Here is a 19,364-nt window from a genome sequence, read left to right as displayed (position 1 = left end):
ATACTGAGGTCAATGTTTTTAAGATTGCCTCCTTTAAAACGCCCAGCAAAGCGACACAGTATTGATGATAATTTACAAATTAATATATTATACTGAAACACTTACATTGCTCCTGGCTGCTTTTGCAGGGGTAGAGTTTATGTATGTTTTATCCCAGTAGATGTGCACCTGCAGCACAACCTAAACACATGAGGTCAGCGTTAAACATGTTGTTATCATGTATATGTCAGGTTCTTGTGACGGGGTGAGGCTCAGGCGCAGAGAGACAGGCTGGACGCAATATGAATAACAAAAAAGCACTCTTTAATGAGGCAAAACAGTTTACAAAAAAAACAAGGTCCAAACGGGGCAGGCAGGGTCAACAGGCGGAACCAGGAACACGGGAAAAGGACACGGAACTAGAGACGACAATCCGATAGCAGGCAAGGGAAAGACTGACACAATATATAGGGGGGGAAACACAGGTGTAGGACATCAGACAGTAACGAGACAAGAGTGGCTGAGGGCAGGTGCAGGGAATTAAACAATTAAGACAGAGAAGACACAGGAGACATAGGAGACACGGAACACAGGAGAAACAGAACCGGGTGTTGCAGTATATGGGGGAGCATCAGTTAAAAGATGAAGCTATAAGTCAAATATGAGCTCTTTTCTTTTTTCTGACATGTCTATAATATTTTACACTCAATGTTCACAGTGGCAGAGCATTTAAGAGAAAAGTATAATTTCTTTTATGAATCAAACACCCATTTTTAGGATTTACTGTGCATGGAGATAAAGCACTTTTGTCATGGTATTATAATTACAGATTAATCCTGTTAAGATGCAGTCTGTATAATAAATGGTTCTATTGAGAGTGTTGAACGAGCTGTAATGTGAATATCAGAGCAGGTGGACTAACTTAATTGTTTTCCCTCTGAGAGCAGCACACGGTGTACTTTGCATTATCTGAGAAATTAACCAATGTTCTTGTTTTAAAGATGGCATAAATTAGCTGTGAACACTGGGTATGCTGGACAATAACCCGGCCAAGTTCTGGTCTTTGCTAATGTTGCCACTTGACAAGAAAAAAGCAATACTGTGATACTGTTATTTAAAGGGAAGTGTACTGATTTACTCTTGAACACATCTATTTCTAGTGTCTTTATTCTTTTTGCATTGTGGTAAAAAAACATCATCACGTTCTGTTGTTTTCTGACAGATATTCCATTTAATGCATCATACCAAAATCTATTATGACACACCTGAGTTTCAGCAGATTACATGAAGGATGAAACACATTTCCATCCTACTTTTAAGGTTCAATACCAAAAGAAACATTTGTCTATCTCTACCACCTCGGCTTAAAAGCTGTTGATTCATCTTCTCAGCCCTGCCGTGCTCCACCAGCTGCTCTCTGTTTTCTGCAGTGAGGCTTGTGCTCCTCAGCCATATGTCTCCTTTGACTTTGAGTTTAAAAAGCACAAGTGTGTACTCATCCCCACATTTCAGTGGAGAGCATTCTTGCCTCCCATCCGAAAATGAACTTCCACCTTACATTTTTAGATATCTTTTTAACTGTTGCTAAAAATATGACTTCCTCCTGTGGTTATTTTGTCTGTTAACGCTGTCAGAGAAAGAGGAAGCGCGATGAGACATGCACTGTGGTCGGGGTGGACATGGAGCGTAAGCATGATGGTCCTCCACGTCATGAAAAGTGATTAAAAACACGCTCATTTCCTGTTCGTGTTTCAGTTTTCACACGCATATTTTTCTTGCATATCACGCTCGTTTGTTGTGACATGTGAGCCGCGGTGACGTCGGTATAGTCTCTGTCAGGATGCTTCACATGTACGGCTTCAGTATTTAGATTGCCCTTCTCTCTGCCGTTAGCTCTCCATCTGTTGTCCCCTCAGTGTTTTCACCACTGAGAGGAGCGAGGCAGCCGGGGGACAGACTGTTCTACTACACCGCCTGCATCCAACATGCCTCTCTTACCTCACACCTTCCACGGAAGCTGTGAGCCTTTCCACTGAAGGTGTGAAGTAAATCGCAGGACAGTGTGTGTACATGTATTTTATTTCCCGTGAGACATCAAGGCCGATAGCCTACTAATTTCTAACTTTCAATCACATTACCAAAACATAAAGGATTTAAAACTGCATTCACAGTAATATACAAATATGTATTACTTTTGTATATTACTGTGAATCAAAAGGCGTCGCTGGGAGCTCGAGCACCCAATGCTGTAGCTTCATGGAGCTTTTTTAAAGCCTCTTTCAGCTCTTTTCATAAAACATTTTCCACCGTTTTTTAATTCTCATTAACCTGTGTGTGCGACATGTTCCAACAATCTGAGAAGCAAACTGTGCTTTGAAGAAGTGAAATATCTCGCAAGTTAAAGACATATTTATTCTCTCTCAGTTGGTTGAGACCAAACCAAAGCTAAAACAGTTATAACCGTTTTGAGTAGGTCGCTACATACATTAGCCATAACTATATCTATATATATATATATATATATACAGTATATGGTGGGAATATGTTAGGAGTGTGTGTCTCACATTTACCAGCTAAAAATGCTGAACACAGCTTTATTGTGTTGTAATGTAAGATTAAAACAGGAGATATCACACCTTATTTTGATATAGATACTATACTGATAGAGCTTGTCAGGTCTGAGCGAGGCCAACTGCACTCCTTGGCCTGCATCAAGGTAGACAGCAGGGAATGTGAACTAAGAGAAGAGAGAGCGTGTTTGCCTGCATTAGAGTCTGTATTGCTGCGTGTCCGGCCGGTGTGCATGTAAGCGCTCAAATGTGTGTGTTTGCCTTCAGCCGTGCATGTGAGTGCATGTGAGTGCATGTGAGTGCATGTGAGTGCCAGGGCCAGAGCCTTCCATTAGGCCGTGTTTACATTGCAGCGTGCCAGAGTCGCTCTCTGACGCCGGGCCAGGCCCGGGATCATCAATCACAAAGACTTCCGAAAGCTTCCGCCTGATCGCTGCCGCCCGCCAGATGGACACAACGTGTGACTTCTGGGATATTAAACCCTTCTGTTGTTGTAGTAGAAGTGGTAGCAGCGTTCTTCGGATTCCTGCCGTCTGAGGTGCAGCCGTGTTGCCACTGTCCTGTAGTTTGGGAGTGAGATATGTTGCAGAGTGTGCGTTCATGTTAACATATTGTACACTGTCTTTTAAAAAATGTAATATATTTTTTCAGAGTGCAGTCAGTGACAATGTGGGCTTCATGATAACCTGAAGAAGCGATAGGAAGCGGGGCTTATTGTCAATTGTCTTGTCCTGTGCCTCATATGCTACACAAAAAAGCACCATAATTGGTTCTCTGGCAGTGCGTCAGAGCAGCACCAGAGACAGTTAGCAGAGGGGCTCGGGTTTAGTTCAAAGCCATGCATTCACGCCCCTCACACAATGCCAGTGGCAGATGTATCAGTATGTCAGGGACCACCTGTGATGAAAACTTTTCTCTTGGCCTCACTGACCGTGTTTACATGCATTCGAATAACTGGCTTAGTCGGACTGAAATCGAATTATCCGTTTCATGTAAACACCTTTGTTCGACTATGTGCGGTCCGACTACGATCCGATTAACACCCCTGGATAACTCGATCCGATCCGGTTGATAATTCGACTATCGCGGCATGTAACGGTGAATTGGATTAGGAACTGGACTTTGCGTCTTTGCGCATGCTTGAGATCCCGCCGCCCTCCTCCCTCCCTTCCTCCCATGTCGTGACCCGGAAGTCGAAAGAGACGATAAGTTGTCACTGCCGGGAGCCTGGCCGGCAGAAAACAAACAAACAACGCCAATAGCGCCATTTGCATTCGCTGTACTCCTATTAACATCATGCAAGAATAGTAGAGGGATGTAGCTTCGCCTTGCTCTCTGTTCGCCATCTTTCTCGAAATGTTGATGTTGTTGTTGTTGGTTGTTGTTGGTAGTGGTGAAGAGGTCAAGCGGAAATGGCTGTATCACCACGAGTTGTAATGAAAACAGCGCCACCTATCGTATCGGATATGACATGCATTCGGCCAATGATTCGAATTACTCACTGCCATGTATATTGGGATAACAGCAGATCCCCCAAAAGATAGCATAGTCCGACTAAAGCAAGATTTGAATTATACCATCATGTAAACGCACTGACTGTTGTGTCTTTCTGCCCTCGACTGTGTAAATAGAGCTGACTTCAGGTGTCCACCAATGGTATAAATAGGTTTATGTTTAGATAGGTTTGACCCGTGTTCAAACAAAGAGCTTCTTTCATTGAATTCATTTCCTGTAACACAACATAACTGTGAGGCTGTGGGAAGAAGACAGATGAAGTTGTCAGGTTCAGCATGTGTGCGTAATCATCCACTTCACATTCTCAGCAGTTTTAATAGCAGTGAATTCCTCCCGACACACAGCACAGCTGTGGTATGGTAGTTTGGGATAATATGAGAATAAAGTAGCTGCGTTTGGCACGTGAACGTTGAGTGGCTGCCATGTGGCTGAAGCCATCTGACAGAGGAGCCGGGCTGGAAATAATGACTGCTTGTTTTCACTGGCGTTTGTGGATAAGATGGGGAGAGGGAGGGAAGGATGGGAGGGAGGGATGACAAAAGAGGAAAATAACGGTCTTGAATAGAACAAAAGAATCAAAACGGCAGGCAGAGGAATCAAAAGGAGAAAGTAAATGATAACAGAAGAAATGTTGGGAAACAAACTGAGGATGGGGGGGGGGGGGGGGCTCAGTATCTCTGGGTAGAGCTGGTTTACCCGCAGAGCCAGCCGAGGTGCGCCTGAGAAGCCTGGCTCTCTGATTGGTGGAGCGCGATGCAGCTCTCTCCCCTCCCCCCTGAAGAGAGAGATGCGGTAGGAACGTCAGACCCAGACAGAGCAAGACTCAGCTACTGAAGCACCGTGTTTCCGAAGCTCTCCCTAAGATGCAGTCGACACAGCATTTAGAAAGCGACTAGACGAGTGCACAGATTTGCTCTCCCACAGCACAGAGTCTCCTCTTGCTGGACTTTATCAACCACATCAGATTTGAGTTGATTTTCAAATCTTTTTGCCATCAAGATCATCCTCTGAAGGCACAGCTGACGTCTCGTGCGTTCAATTCCATTCACCGCATTGACAAGGACGGCTGCCGGTCACCATGGGCAGGCAAGGGCACGATACCTCTGCTGCGGTCCCCGGGATGCGTATCCAGAACTCCCAGAGCAAGATGAGCCTCTCTGCATCCTTCGAAGCGCTTGCCGTCTATTTCCCCTGCATGAACTCCTTCGACGAGGAGGACGGAGGTAAGATGACATCTGGGGAAGTGTCCCAGCAGCAGCTTTAAACTGAGGGACAGAGATGGAGGAGATGGGTTTAGGGTCAGTGGGAAGATGCAGAGGTGTGGATTGTTAGGTTGAGAGATGTAATTGGAACATAATTAGGGTGAAGGTGCGTAACATTGTGATCGAAAAGTTGATACATGTGCCTGCATCTCAAGAGACGTCCATTTATCATCCAGGCTCTGGATTTGGTGTGAAATACACATAATTCTTGTTTTGTTGTTGCGACGATGGAACATGAACCAGTCTGACAATATGTTCTCATGTTCGTCACAATATCTCATTTCCCCCTGATGATTTGATGTCTGGCTCTGTGAATGAAAACAAAGGATTTAGTAGCTGTACTGAATCATATTGTTGTGTCTCGTGAGGATGCTTATTTAGCTTGCAGAATACAACATGACTGTCTGAACGGAAGTGATGACGCCTCCTGTGTGTGTTTATATTGTTGCCTCGCGTGCTCCTCTCGCTTCCTTGTTGTTTACAGACAAACACAAAAGGTCATGGATTTGCAGCGCATACCTCGACACACTTTTGACTGATCGTACCGTCATCGTACACACACACACACACACACACACACACACCCGTGTACTCACACTTCCACTGTTTGGCCGCCAAGCAGCTCTCCACTGCTCATTGTGTTTTGCTGTCTGGCCAAGATTTAAGGTCAGTGACCTTCTGGTGTCGAGCCAGTTCGTCTGACTTTTAGGCCCCTCCCACTTCATGTTGCCAGATACAAAAGTGCTTGGCCGCCACATTCTCCAACCGGTGTTGTCTGCCACTGCTTTTAATGCCGTTGTGCGTTTGTGTGTTTGTCTATAATGTAGATGCACACATGTGTGTATGTAGGGAAACATGATTTTTCAGCACACTTTTGTCGAAGCAACTCTTATAAAGTTATTTTAGAAAACCACCCATTCAATAATATGATGGTAAGTATAGTATTAGCAAATATGTGACCAATGCGTTTCATTCTGCACCGAATTGCTGCGTTTATAATGTCTACTGTTAACATCCGACTGGCCCCTTAATGGCCCAGATCTACGAGCTGCGACTCACTACAGACGTCAGATACGACCTATGCGTCTCCGTCTCCTATTGTAAAGTGTGGAGAGCAGGAAGATGGCTGGAGGACTGAGATGTCTGGGATGAAAGGCTTCATGTGTGTTTATGCCCATGTGAGAGATCTCTGCTCTCCTTGGTGTCTCCTCTGACATGAGGGGGAAGGGTGAAAGGTGATGATGCTGGATTAGGACTGCTAGTCTAGATGTGATTCATCTATACGAACTAGGAAATGTCATAAGGAAATCTACAGATTGCTTGTCATGACTTTGCAAACAGTGCACTGAAGGTAAACTCTGAGTTATTACCTTCGTCTGGCTTTGACCTCTGGGAAATAACACAATGCCCTCATTTAGCATTTATTTGAAGTCTAAAAAATAAGACAGAGATATGACAGTAATAGTTGCGATGACATTTTGTTCTGCTCAGTTTAGAATACTTTCATCATAGCCATGCACAATTATAATTTTAAACTTGTAGATTATAGATGTATTTCAGGGTGAGAACATATGAGACAGACATTTCTATCGATGCTAGTTTTCCAAAGCTAAGTTGCTCATATCAAATATATTTTTCTGTGTAGTATCTGTTGTGTGTGGGCTTGTTGCATTCATACTTGTGAGTATGTGTACGTGTGCCACGTGCCCCCATGCACAGGGAGGCTGGCTGCAGAGAGCAGCAGGGCTAATGGTGGGAGTCAGCTTGGATCATTTCGGATGTGAGGAAGGGGGGAGGGGGGGGGGGGGTACCTGGATGTTTGTGGGTGGATCATGAACTCACCAGGACTCCCACAAGACCCCCGTGAGTCGCCCAGACCAGAGGAGCTTGGCACATGTTGTTCTGTTGGACGCGTACACCTCTGTAGAGCTTCTTGAGTTAGCAACCTTCTGTGATTGGCCCAGGGCCATGGACATACTCCTTGCCAAAATAAGCTCTGCGCACTTCTTGGTTGAGAGATCGATTTTCATTCACAAAGCAGTCTTTGTGTTTTGTTTTCCATCTAGAATGGGTTTTTTCTTCTTCTACAAACCAATGAAAGCACAGGTAATGTTGGTCATGAGCTGTGTGAGTGCAACTCGCTGCATGGCTCACTAAGTGCTGGATTGACAGCCTCCACCTCTCTTTCTTCCTTCCTCTCTTTCCTTGTGTGTCATGTCATTCTGTGTGTAGAAGCGGGAGGTAAGAAGTTACGCAGCACGATCCAGAGGAGTACGGAGACGGGCCTGGCGGTGGAGATGAGGAGCAGGATGACTCGGCAGGCCAGCCGGGAGTCCACGGACGGCAGCATGAACAGCTACAGCTCCGAGGGAAAGTAAGGAGATGCATATTCATCAGTCAATAAGCTCCTGCATACTCATTCTCCTGGGAGCAGTTTGAACGTACAGAGCAAACAATCTGATATGAGGACTCATAGCAGTCACTATTCCAAATCCTCATGACTTTCAATGGGCTGCAGAGGTTTTCTCCGTCTCATGCCAACATCGCTGTGGTAACCCGGGTGTCTTTCCCTCCTTCAGTCTCATCTTCCCTGGTGTCAGGCTCTCCTCAGACGCCCAGTTCAGTGACTTCCTGGATGGTCTCGGCCCGGCTCAGCTGGTGGGACGGCAAACGTTGGCTACGCCACCTATGGGTGAGAACAATAGTCCTTCAATTCATCGGCGCATCAGCAGGGCCATGGCAGGAGGCATCAGACCCAGCCAGGGCCAATGGACCCTATGAGACGTGAAGTCACAAAGACTCTCTGGAGACAGCAGAGTTAATAATGTGCAATGGCGAGATGTAAATTCATCCATAAGTAGAGAGAGAAGAGGAGGTAGGAGCTCAGTGTATCCTTAAACGTCCCCCCAGAAGCCTATAAGTATAAGTTATAGCAGCATATCAAGGGGCTGGACCAGGTGAACCTGATTCAACCCTAACTATTAGCGCTATCAAAGAGGAAACTCTTGAGTCTACTCTTAAATGAGGTGACTGTGTCTGCCTTCAGGACTGAAGGTGGAAGCTGGTTCCATAAAAGAGGAGCTTGATAACTGAAGGCTCTGGCTCCCATCCTACTTTTTAAGACTCTTGGAACCACAAGTAGTCCCGCATTTAGTGAGCGCAGCTCTCTAGTGGGGCAATATGGTACTACAAGCTCCTTAAGATATGATGGAGCATCAAGGCTTTGTAGTTGAGGAAAATTATGTTAAATATGATTCTTGATTTTACAGGGAGCCAGCAGCTAATACAGGAGTAATGTGATCTCTTCTCTTAGTGTTAGTGAGTACACAAGCTGCAGCATTCTGGATCAACTGGAGGGACTTAAGAGACTTATTAGAGCCACCTGATAATAAGGAGTTGCATTATTCTAGTCTAGAAGTAACAAATATGTGAACCAGTTGTTCTGCATCTTTTTGAGACAAGATGTGTCTGATTTTTTAAATGTTACATAGATGAAAAAATGCAGTCCATGAGATTTGCTTCATGTGGGAGTTAAAGGACAAATCCTGATCAAAGATAACGCCGACATTTTTTCCAGTGGTGTTGGATGCCAGGGCAATGCCATCGAAACCACGTCATCAGATAATTGATTTATGTCTTTAAGAGATGCTTGAACTTTATTGCCCAAAGGAAGCATATATAAGGAAAATACAATTGGTCAAACCACAGAACCTTTTGGAACTCCGTGACTAACGTTGGTGGTCATCGAGGCTACATCGTTTACAAATACAAATTAAGATCTATTTGATAAATAGGATTTAAACCAACTTAATGCCGTACCTGAAATGCCAATCGACTGATCCAGTCTCTGTAACAGGATGTCATGGTCAATGGTGTCGAACGCAGCACTAAGGTCTAACAAGACGAATACAGAGATGAGTCCTTTATCAGCACTAAGGTCAAACAAGACAAGTACAACGATTAGTTTTTATCTGATGCAATCAGGAGGTCATTAGTAATTTTCGCCAGTGCTGTCTCTGGGCTGTGGTGTTTTCTAAATCCGGAGTGAAACTCCTCAAGTAAACTATTATGATGTAGAAAGTCACACAACTGATCTGCGACCACTTTCTCAAAGACCTTAGAGAGGAAGGGGAGGTTAGAGATCGGTCTGTAGTTAGCCAACACCTCTGGATCCAGAGTGGACTTCTTCAGGAAACGTTTAATTACAGCTACTTTGAAGGAATGTGGTGCATGGCCTGTTAGCAAACGTATACATTAGATCCTGATAGACATCAGTCAGTAGTGTGCTAAAAGTGCAGGTACTTTTGTTATTCAGGAGACATCCAGATCGGTATGGTGGACAAGAAAGGAGCACTGGAGGTGGAGATCATCAGAGCCCGTGGCCTTGTGGGAAAACCAGGTTCCAAGGCACTGCCAGGTAACTAAAGCTCTCACAACTTACCTCATCACAGGCAATTACACACTTACTTGAGTTCCATGTAAACGTTGATACATCGTGAAAAAGCATGTTCTTTCAGGCTGTGGGATAAGAATCAGAGGTTGTGCCTATTGTAAACTTGTCTGGGCTCTTCCTCTTTCCTCCTGTCTTCTCAGCACCATATGTAAAGGTCTACCTTTTGGAAAACGGAGTCTGCATAGCCAAAAAGAAAACAAAAGTAGCAAGAAAAACCTTGGATCCTCTTTACCAGCAGCAACTGCCGTTTGAGGAGAGTCCAGGACGGAAGGTTTTACAGGTAAGAAAGGTCACACAGGAATGAATCAGTCTCACTAAAACCAATGAATCTGTCACTCTCTCAACTTGGCTCATCCTTTTAATTCCTTTCTGTTTCTGTGTTCTTCTCTGCAGGTCATTGTTTGGGGTGACTATGGACGCATGGACCATAAATCATTCATGGGAGCAGTTCAGATACTGTTAGATGAGCTGGACCTGTCCAACATGGTGATTGGCTGGTTTAAGCTCTTTCCTCCTTCCTCATTGGTGGACCCTACTCTGGCGCCACTGACAAGAAGAGCTTCCCATTCGTCACTGGACAGTTTCTCTCGGTCATAGCAGCGTGCGGACTGATAGCATTGTTGTAGCAGCCAGTGTTGCGACGACAGGTCACGCCCCCCGGTTACACTGCATGCTTGATGTTGTGTCTTCTGAGCCTGTTTCTAGGGGTGCAAAACGTGATCCTGTGTTTTGAGCAAAAAACGTTGCGCACATTGTGCACGTGGAGAAGCGTGTCGCAAGCGCCTGGCGGCCGGGATTGCCGGGTGTTGTTGTTGTTGTTATTTGGAGGAAGCTGGAATGAACTCCTTAGCACGAGGAATCCGTCAGTTCCAGGTTTTCATCCAATTCGAAGCCATGAGGGTCATTACTGGGAACCGCTAAACGAGTTCTACAGAAGCCCTTTTCGAATGAAAAATAAATGTTTTTCTTTCTTTTTTCTTTTCTTTTTATTCTTTTCTTTTCTTTTTGTTGTTGTTATAGAGTCAATGTTCTTATATCTGAAGGGGTGACAGTGTTTCTCACCAGATGCTTGGTCACGCCACGCCAACAGACCTAGCTGTGTAGATGGAGCTTTGGAGACCATCACTTTTGGTGAGGTGTGTCTCAGCTTGTATCCACACCCCTCAGCCCCCCCCCTCCCCAGCCCCCACCCCAAAATAAATACCCCACATTATGTACTGTATCAAACCGTACTGGTAAATCACCAGAAAGACTTCAAAATTAATCAGAGCAATATTGAAGTGGCTACCATCAACACTCCAGAATATGCAGTAACGATCAAAAGCCCATTAAAAGATGTAAAATCTACCATTATTCTTTCTCTGTTGATATATTGTATGAAAATTAAATGAGAAAAAAAAATATGTTTTTCCCTTTTAGTTCATTTGCATGGACACAAATTTAGCTGCATTTTTTAAAAAATTAAGAAAATTATTTTCTTGAGGCTGCAACTTACATAAAAGATGAAAAATAAAACAGATCAGCCATTTTCAACAATTGATATTATTTTTAAAGATAAATTTCACTAGTGCATGGTTTTCAAGGGGAGTGAATGCAACATCGTGAGTAAAAAAAAGACATTGTTTATCATTCTTTAGACCATTCATGAGTCTGTGATTTACAGACATGCAGATAAGGGAAACTTAAAGGAAACTTTTGGAGCTATTTAACAGAAAAATGTTTGTGACAAAAAGTGATAATGAAAATAAATGTAAGTTATTTATTTCATTGTAAAAGGCTCATGCCTTATCAAGATAAACATTATGTGCAAATTGTACATGTTTCTCTTTTCTTCCTTGTCCCAGGGTACTTCTCATTGTACGATTCATTGCTACCATTGTTCAGTCCCCTGATATTGTCCAGATTTTAGGACTGTTGGTTGTTTTACAGTTCTGTATTGTTTCAGTATGTATTTTATTTTGGGTTTGATTTGTTTAACAAGCATGTTGAAAAGGATTTTCTGCAACATGGCTTGGGCACACCTTACAGTAACTCAGCATGTTTTGATAAAGATGATATTTGGAATTTTTGCAGTTTCTTGTACAGTGCATGTCAACTTCATTACTTTTCTCCCTCACCTTAAATTGAACTCTACGACAAATTAGTTATTGGTCTTCCGCGGCCAATTATTGAAGTTTTAACAAAAACATTCCACCCCCAAGGTCATATTTTATTTCAGGTTTTTGAGAAAAAAGTGACAAGGAAAATATTTTCTATTTAATGGAGGTTGACGAAACAGTTGTGATTGCAAGTGTATTTTATTTCAGTATTGTTGACGAACATGCAAAAATAATCTGTATTAGTACAGCAAGAGGTCTACACCTAATCAAGAGGCAGCAAACATGCGAGAGATGTATGTTGCTGTGGTTCAATTTTACAGTCACTGTTTGTGAAGATGAGCTAATCACAAGTTCAAATAACAAGGGATATTGCCACAGAAAATGTTTTTTCTTGTTTTGATGAAAATGAAATTAATTTACTATATTTTTGTTAGTTTTATTTAAAAGCCAAGACCAGTTTATTTTTTATTTTCTATTTTTAGTAATTATAAAGATACTTCTCTTGTCTGGGAAGTATATGAATCTTATAGTTGCAGTATGTCTGAATGAAATTGAACTGAGGCATTATTCCTTTTCCATATGACGATGAGACGTTTTTAAGTGTCCAAGAAAACCTTGTCACAAGCTATCACAGGCTACAGCATATATTTTAATTTTCATTGTACATAACTTTAGATGTCAGAATTTGAATAAACAAGCTACCATGAACAGATTGATAGAGTCGCTTGGAACAGGAAGAATGCCTCACGCGATGACAAAGACATATGTTATTTATCCTTTTGAATGCCTTTTCATTTTCTCTTTTTGGTGCAATGTGTTAATGCCAAGGCTATGTCTTGGTTAAGTATGGTTGAGTACAGAGATTTATGTAAGTTATTTTTCAAATAAAAAAATTGATATTACACTGATGCCAAGAGTTGGGTGGTTATAACACAAGAGTGTGACATGCTTTCTATAGAATCTGCAGAAACATAAATCCTGGATGGATTCAGTCAAGCTCCAAATATCTTGGATCCTACAATTCCCATGATGCAAACTATAGGATATTGTATCCCCTAACCGAGGGTCTCATTCATAAGAGAATGTGCACACATACAGGACTGTCTCAGAAAATTAGAATATTGTGATAAAGTTCATTATTTTCTGTAATGCAATTAAAAAAACAAAAATGTCATGCATTCTGGATTCATTACAAATCAACTGAAATATTGCAAGCCTTTTATTCTTTTAATATTGCTGATTATGGTTTACAGCTTAAGAAAACTCTAAAATCCTATCTCATAAAATTTTAATATTTCCTCAGACCAAGTTAAAAAAAAGATTTATAACAGCTGAGTGTTTGTCAAGGCTCAGGAAACCCATGCAGGTGTTTCGAGTTAATTAGACAATTCAAGTGATTTGTTTAATACCCTACTAGTATACTTTTTCATGATATTCTAATATTTAGAGATAGGATATTTGAGTTTTCTTAAGCTGTAAGGCATAATCAGCAATAAATCAGAATAAAAGGCTTGCAATATTTCAGTTGATTTGTAATGAATCCAGAATGCATGACATTTTTGTTTTTTTAATTGCATTACAGAAAATAAAGAACTTCATCACAATATTCTAATTTTCTGAGACAGTCCTGTATATGGAATCTCTGAGGCGGAGAATAATAGCCAGATTGTAGAAATTAAATATGAGGAGCATCATTTCACTTCATATCGCACGTTACTTTGCACTTATTATAATTTGTATCATTAACAGTCAAACCAGCAGTTTTATTTGTTTTTGTACATTAATTATAAGTATATTACAAATCTCAAATCAAATTTAGGTAAATATTTGGTCAGAGGAGAGGAACGATATTTTGTCATCAGCTATAACGTCAAATAGTGGGAAACAACTGCATAACAGAGTATACATGTCCCACTCTGCCTTTACACTCTACACCTGGAAAATCGTCAGCACCTGCAAGGATTAATTATCACTGGAAATCAACCCCTACCATCATTGTTAGTCCGAATAATAATGCCAGAAAAAAACATAACTTCATTTAAAAAAATTATACCCATGGTGGAGCAGATCACTGATGGTGGTGCTCACGTTCCCTTAAAGAAACACATTATTAATATGATATTATATATTCATCAACTGCAATAAGGCATATTTTGCAATACAAATGTAATCAAAGGGTTAAACGCACCACCAGAGGACTGGAGCCTGACTGGATGTAAAATATCTACATATATGGTACATATAAGTATCATTAGTGCATACTTTCAAATAAAGCTGTTAAATCCGAAATTAGCAATTTTATCAATTTTATTAATATAAATGTTTTAAAAATACACATATATTAACATTAAAAAATGTTTTTTTCTCCCTTACTCCAAACAATTTGCTTGACTCCACCACATTTATTGTGTTTGAACGAAGTTTCTCTATCAGTGTGATGGCCTGTGCAGTTCAAAAGGTGTCATTGTTGTGAGCTGTGTATTTTGAATTTTGGAGTGAATTGTCCCTTTAAGTGCATATACAACAATTATTGTGAACACATGCATCCATACTAGAGCCATACTACAATCTTCCAAAGCACAAGTCTCTCACACTGTAAATCAGCCTATGTTGGCTTCTGCTTTTGGTTTAAAATAGGGATGACTGATAAGTGGCTGAGGTTTGAGGGGGCAGGTCACTTCCTGTTTGAGCTGTATTTAAGGAGCCAGCGAACTACATGCACCAGGACAGATGATAAGCTCGGCACCGCAGGTATGACCTTCATGATTGCATTATTAGTACAGCTGTTTCACATTTAAAATGCAACTTTTCAGATTTTAGGATTCTGACAACGGTTGCGAGACATTTTGGTCATCATTAAATGTCTTTTGCAACTATCTGTTTTCTTCTTCTTCAATGTGGCTGTGTACTCTAGTGTTGCCCTCCCACCCAGTTCCCTCGCCACCCAAAATCTTCCTCAATAGCCAGGTTTCTATTCCCACTGATTGCAATGAAACGGAGCCTCGTGAATATTGGTTACCTGGCTATGGATGTTTTCATAACTGGGAACAGGGACGGCGTTGGAAGAACTCTCCTCCTCCTCCTCACATGTAGCATCTCCAGCCTCTTGCTCAGCTCCCTGCTCCTCCTCTACCTCCTCTTCACCCTCAACTATGAGCTGGCGGCAGCCGGAGGCATCGCCCCCTGCGTCGGGGCGCTGCTCACCGTTGCCCTCTTCCTATCAAAGAGAGTACGGTGCCTGGGGATTCTATTTGTGATCTCCCTTTTCATGAAGAAGAGTCGGAACCTGCTCTTGGCCGCCGGGACCAGTTTAGTGGTTCTCAGAAATATCCGCAACACCTTGGAGAACACCACGGGCCTGGTCCGGAGCATGATCTGCAACCTGAAGGCCAAGAAAGCCGCCATCATCACCCCCTTCAGTAACTACGTCAAGATGTTGAAGTGGCTAGGGAACATGCTCAAGGGGGTGACCGACTTCGGGGTGGTCCAGTTGGACTCCAAACTCAAGGTGTCACCCAGGCTGGAGTCAGAGAGCTTCAGCTGGAAGCTCCGTGAAGCGGAGCAGAAGCTGAACGACACCGTGAGGTACGTCCAGTCCCTCGTGAACACGTTCTCCTCGGTGACCGTTCGTCTGTTCCCCGCCTTCAGCTTCCTCGTGCTCATGCTGTTCATCGCGCTGCACCTCAGGAAGTACTGCGGCGACGCCAAATACCAAAACCGCTTCGTGAGCAGCGCCCTCGTTGGTTTGGACGAGAAGCGTAAGACCGAGGGGAAGGCCCACGTCCTGCCGCTCACGCCCGAGGAAGAGAAGCGGTACGCCGCCGTGCCCTCGGCCCGCCCCACCGCCACAGAGTGGAGAGCCGTGCTGAAGTTCGGCGTTCCGGTTGTCTCCCATGTTTTGGCTTGGGTCCTATTCATAACTGTGGATGCCTTATTGTACTGCTTCGTGGATATTGTGACAAGAAAGCTATCAGAGCTGGAACCGTTCCATGTGCCGTTGTTAATCAGCATCACAGTAAGTATGCTTGTGAAAGCACTTCTGATATCTTTCTGCATTTACAACTTGTGTTGCTGAATATTTGTGTTGTGTATTTTTGTTGTTGTGTATTTTGTTCAGTCAATCATTGCAATACAATATAATATTATTCCATATAATATACAAAACAGAAAGACTAAAAAGCTATAGGCAGAAGCAAAAATGCTTTTATATTCCTATCCTAAATTATTATAATCAAATAACTCAGAAAATTAATATAAAATAAAGAAAAATAATAAAGTAAAAAATAAAAACTATATATATATATATACAGTGCATCCGGAAAGTATTCACAGCGCTTCACTTTTTCCACATTTTGTTATGTTACAGCCGTATTCCAAAATGGATTAAATTCATTATTTTCCTCAACATTCTACACACAACAACCCATAATGACAAAGTGAAAACAGTTTTTTGCAAATTTTTGCACATTTATTAAAAATAAAGAACGAAAACATGTACATAAGTATTCACAGCCTTTGCTCAATACTTTGTTGAAGCACCTTTGGCAGCAATTACAGCCTCAAGTCTTCTTGGGTATGATTCCACAAGTGTGGCACACCTATTTCTGGGCAGTTTCTCCCATTCTTCTTTGCAGAACCTCTCAAGTTCCATCAGGTTGGATGGGGAGCGTCGGTGCACAGCCATTTTCAGATCTCTCCAGAGATGTTCAATCGGGTTCAAGTCAGGGCTCTGGCTGGGCCACTCAAGGACATTCACAGAGTTGGCCCGAAGCCACTCCTTTGTTATCTGGGCTGTGTGCTTCGTTGTCCTGTTGGAAGATGAACCAGTCGCCCCAGTGCTTTGGAGCATGTTTTCATCGAGGATGTCTCTGTACATTGCTGCATTCATCTTTCCCTCGATCCTGACTAGTCTCCCAGTTCCTCCCGCTGAAAAACATCCCCATAGCACGATGCTGCCCCCACCATGCTTCACTGTAGGGATGGTATTGGCCAGGTGATGAGCAGTGCCTGGTTTCCTCCAGACATGACGCTTGGCATTCAGGCCAAAGAGTTCAATCTTTGTTTCATCAGACCAGAGAATTTGGTTTCTCATGGTCTGAGATTCCTTCAGGTGCTTTTTTGCAAACTCTAGGCGGGCTGTCATGTGCTTTTTACTGAGGAGTGGCTTCCGTCTGGCCACTCTACCAAACAGGCCTGATTTGGTTGTCCTTCTGGAAGGTTCTCCTCTCTTCATAGAACAACGCTGGAGCTCTGTCAGAGTGACCATCGGGTTCCTGGTCACCTCCCTGACTAAGGCCCTTCTCCCCCGATCGCTCAGTCTGGCTGGGCGGCCAACTCTAGGAAGAGTCCTGGTGGTTCCAAACTTCTTCCATGTCCGGATGATGGAGGCCACTGTGCTCATTGGGACTTTCAATGCTGCAGAAATCTTTCTGTACCCTTCGCCAGATCTGTGCCTCGATACAATTCTGTCTCGGAGGTCTATAGATAATTCCTTGAACTTCATGGCTTGGTTTATGCTCTGATATGCACTGTCAACTGTGATACCTTATATAGAAAGGTGTGTGCCTTTCTCAATCATGTCCAATCAACTGAATTTAGCACAGGTGGACTCCAATCAAACATCTCAAGGATGATCAGAGGAAACAGGATGCACCTGAGCTAAATTTTGAGTGTCATGGCAAAGGCTGTGAATACTTATGTACATGTTATGTTTTCGTTCTTTATTTTTAACAGATTTGCAAAAATTTGCAAAAAACAGTTTTCACTTTGTCATTATGGGTTGTTGTGTGTAGAATGTTGAGGAAAATAATGAATTTAATCCATTTTGGAATAAGGCTGTAACATAACAAAATGTGGAAAAAGTGAAGCGCTGTGAATATTTTCCCGATGCACTGTATATATTACAGACATCTTCCATATCCATACGTTTCAATCACACTTACTGTATAACCCTCAAAAATTGTTTTATAAATAATCCTTTTGAAAACAAAAGTTAGTTGACCATTTTTACATCTTTTTTAACGTTGTTCCATAACGGGACTCCTACAATAGAAATACATCTTCTTTTTATCACTTTTTTAGCCTTTTGTACAGTAAACTTACAAACATCTCTGGCAGTGTGTATTAATATGAATATTCACTCATCTTCTCAGGGGATTGCGACTCTAATCGGCATACCGCTTAGTGAGGAGCGCCATCAGAAGGACTTCTCCTACTCCGTGACCCTGTTTGAGAAGAAGTGCCTTCCTCAACCCAAGCTGCTGCTCTCCAGCTCCGTGGCTCCTCTGGCTGCCATCCTGCTCTCCTTGTCCTTCATGGCTCTGATGGCTGCCAAGGCGGCCCAGCTCCGGCTGATGGTCTGCGAGCGCTTCTTCCCCAGCGCGGCGGAGGAGAGAGCGGAGTACCTGCACGGCGAAATCCTGAGGAAGAGGGAAGGCAGAAAGAGGAAGGGGAAAGACGACGACAGCCTCCCATCACTTTATTTAAAGGTATTAATTATGCCCATCGCTGCTTATGTTTGTACATCTCTTCGTGTGGCGCTTCACAGACATTGTCTTCTGTTTCAGCCTCGTTTCTGGTTCCCGCTGCTCTTCAGGCCCAAAGGGGATCCGCCATGTGTCGCGTAAGAATGTTCTTATTATTCTATTCTCTGATAAGAAAGCATAAGAAGGTCTTCTGATGACGACAACATTAAACAACGGAATCGAGGTCCCTGATGATCCTGTTATTACATCATTACTTTATGAATCATCTTTTACCTCATTGAGCAAACGAAAGCAAGTCTACCATTTAATATCTAAGCTGAGAATGACTGGCTATGAATAGTGTCCTTCAGCTCCAGCAGTCAGGGTGAAGATCCTTGCAAACTCAGCACTTTACTTTATTTTCCCCCTGTATTTAGTATTTAGTTTTTAGTATTGTGTTTTGTGTTTTATATTTATTTTCATTGATGCTCTGATGTGCACCGCTGCTGTGATTTTTGAAATTTCCCCACTGTGGGACGAATAAAGGAATATCATATCATATAAGAGTTGGCCCAAGGACTGGCTTAAAACAAAAATAAAAGGGGTTTCGAGGAGTTGCACTAATTGTCAACACATTCCGCACATCTCCTGACATTTTCAAGACATTCTGCAGCTCAAATCTCATTTTACACGACGAATCATCGACTGAGTGTCACTTTTCACAAAATATGTTTTCCCAAAATTTCCTGTCAACATTCTAAACGTTAAAACTCAAAAGGTTTCACTGATTTCTAAACTGAGAACACTTTTATGGATTTAATGGGATACGTTAATAATAAAAATGCTAAATTAAATGTAGAAATGGTCTTACCTTATAGTCCAAATCACAGCCCGGTCGCTTCAGCAGAGGCTCGTCCTCGGTTCTCGGTCGTCGGAGGGCCTTCCTCAGGGTCTCAGGTCTCTCGTAGTCCGGATCTCGTGTAGTTGTGTTCGCCAACAAGTTTTGTTTCCAACAAAAAGTC

General features: G+C 42.6%; 2 protein-coding genes across 20 annotated transcripts in view; both read left to right on the top strand.

Moving 5' to 3' along the window:
* Positions 1 to 12,787, top strand: part of rims2a (regulating synaptic membrane exocytosis 2a) — a 144,854-nt gene extending 132,067 nt beyond the window's left edge. For 18 of the 19 annotated variants that reach the window (XM_056444735.1, XM_056444734.1, XM_056444731.1 and 15 more), the window contains 5 exons: positions 7,559 to 7,700; positions 7,906 to 8,018; positions 9,642 to 9,743; positions 9,920 to 10,059; positions 10,173 to 12,787. In XM_056444735.1, coding sequence (XP_056300710.1) covers positions 7,559 to 7,700; positions 7,906 to 8,018; positions 9,642 to 9,743; positions 9,920 to 10,059; positions 10,173 to 10,376 — 701 coding nt within the window. In that variant the 3' untranslated portion in view covers positions 10,377 to 12,787. Of the gene's footprint in view, positions 1 to 4,875; positions 5,288 to 7,558; positions 7,701 to 7,905; positions 8,019 to 9,641; positions 9,744 to 9,919; positions 10,060 to 10,172 lie in introns of those variants that run through there. The other variant, XM_056444748.1, reaches the window with a different exon arrangement.
* A 2,116-nt stretch (positions 12,788 to 14,903) lies between these two features.
* LOC130213295 (dendritic cell-specific transmembrane protein) lies at positions 14,904 to 18,504 on the top strand. Its single transcript, XM_056444784.1, has 3 exons — positions 14,904 to 15,893; positions 18,031 to 18,366; positions 18,445 to 18,504. Exons 1-3 carry the CDS (start codon positions 14,904 to 14,906, stop codon positions 18,502 to 18,504), a joined length of 1,386 nt encoding a protein of 461 aa, XP_056300759.1.
* Positions 18,505 to 19,364: the final 860 nt, after the last annotated feature.

The sequence above is a fragment of the Pseudoliparis swirei genome, chromosome 22, assembly GCF_029220125.1.
Source record: "Pseudoliparis swirei isolate HS2019 ecotype Mariana Trench chromosome 22, NWPU_hadal_v1, whole genome shotgun sequence".
NCBI lineage: Eukaryota > Metazoa > Chordata > Actinopteri > Perciformes > Liparidae > Pseudoliparis > Pseudoliparis swirei.
Note: the sequence above shows the minus strand (reverse complement) of the source record. Positions and strands in the feature narration are given on the sequence as shown.

What these genes read in the sequence shown, in the direction of transcription:
- LOC130213295 (XM_056444784.1), top strand. Translation starts at nt 14,904, where the DNA reads ATGGATGTTTTCATAACTGGGAACAGGGACGGCGTTGGAAGAACTCTC. An exon ending in CGTTGTTAATCAGCATCACA is followed by an intron (nt 15,894 to 18,030) that starts GTAAGTATGCTT and finishes TCATCTTCTCAG; the next exon opens with GGGATTGCGACTCTAATCGG. An exon ending in TCCCATCACTTTATTTAAAG is followed by an intron (nt 18,367 to 18,444) that starts GTATTAATTATG and finishes CTTCTGTTTCAG; the next exon opens with CCTCGTTTCTGGTTCCCGCT.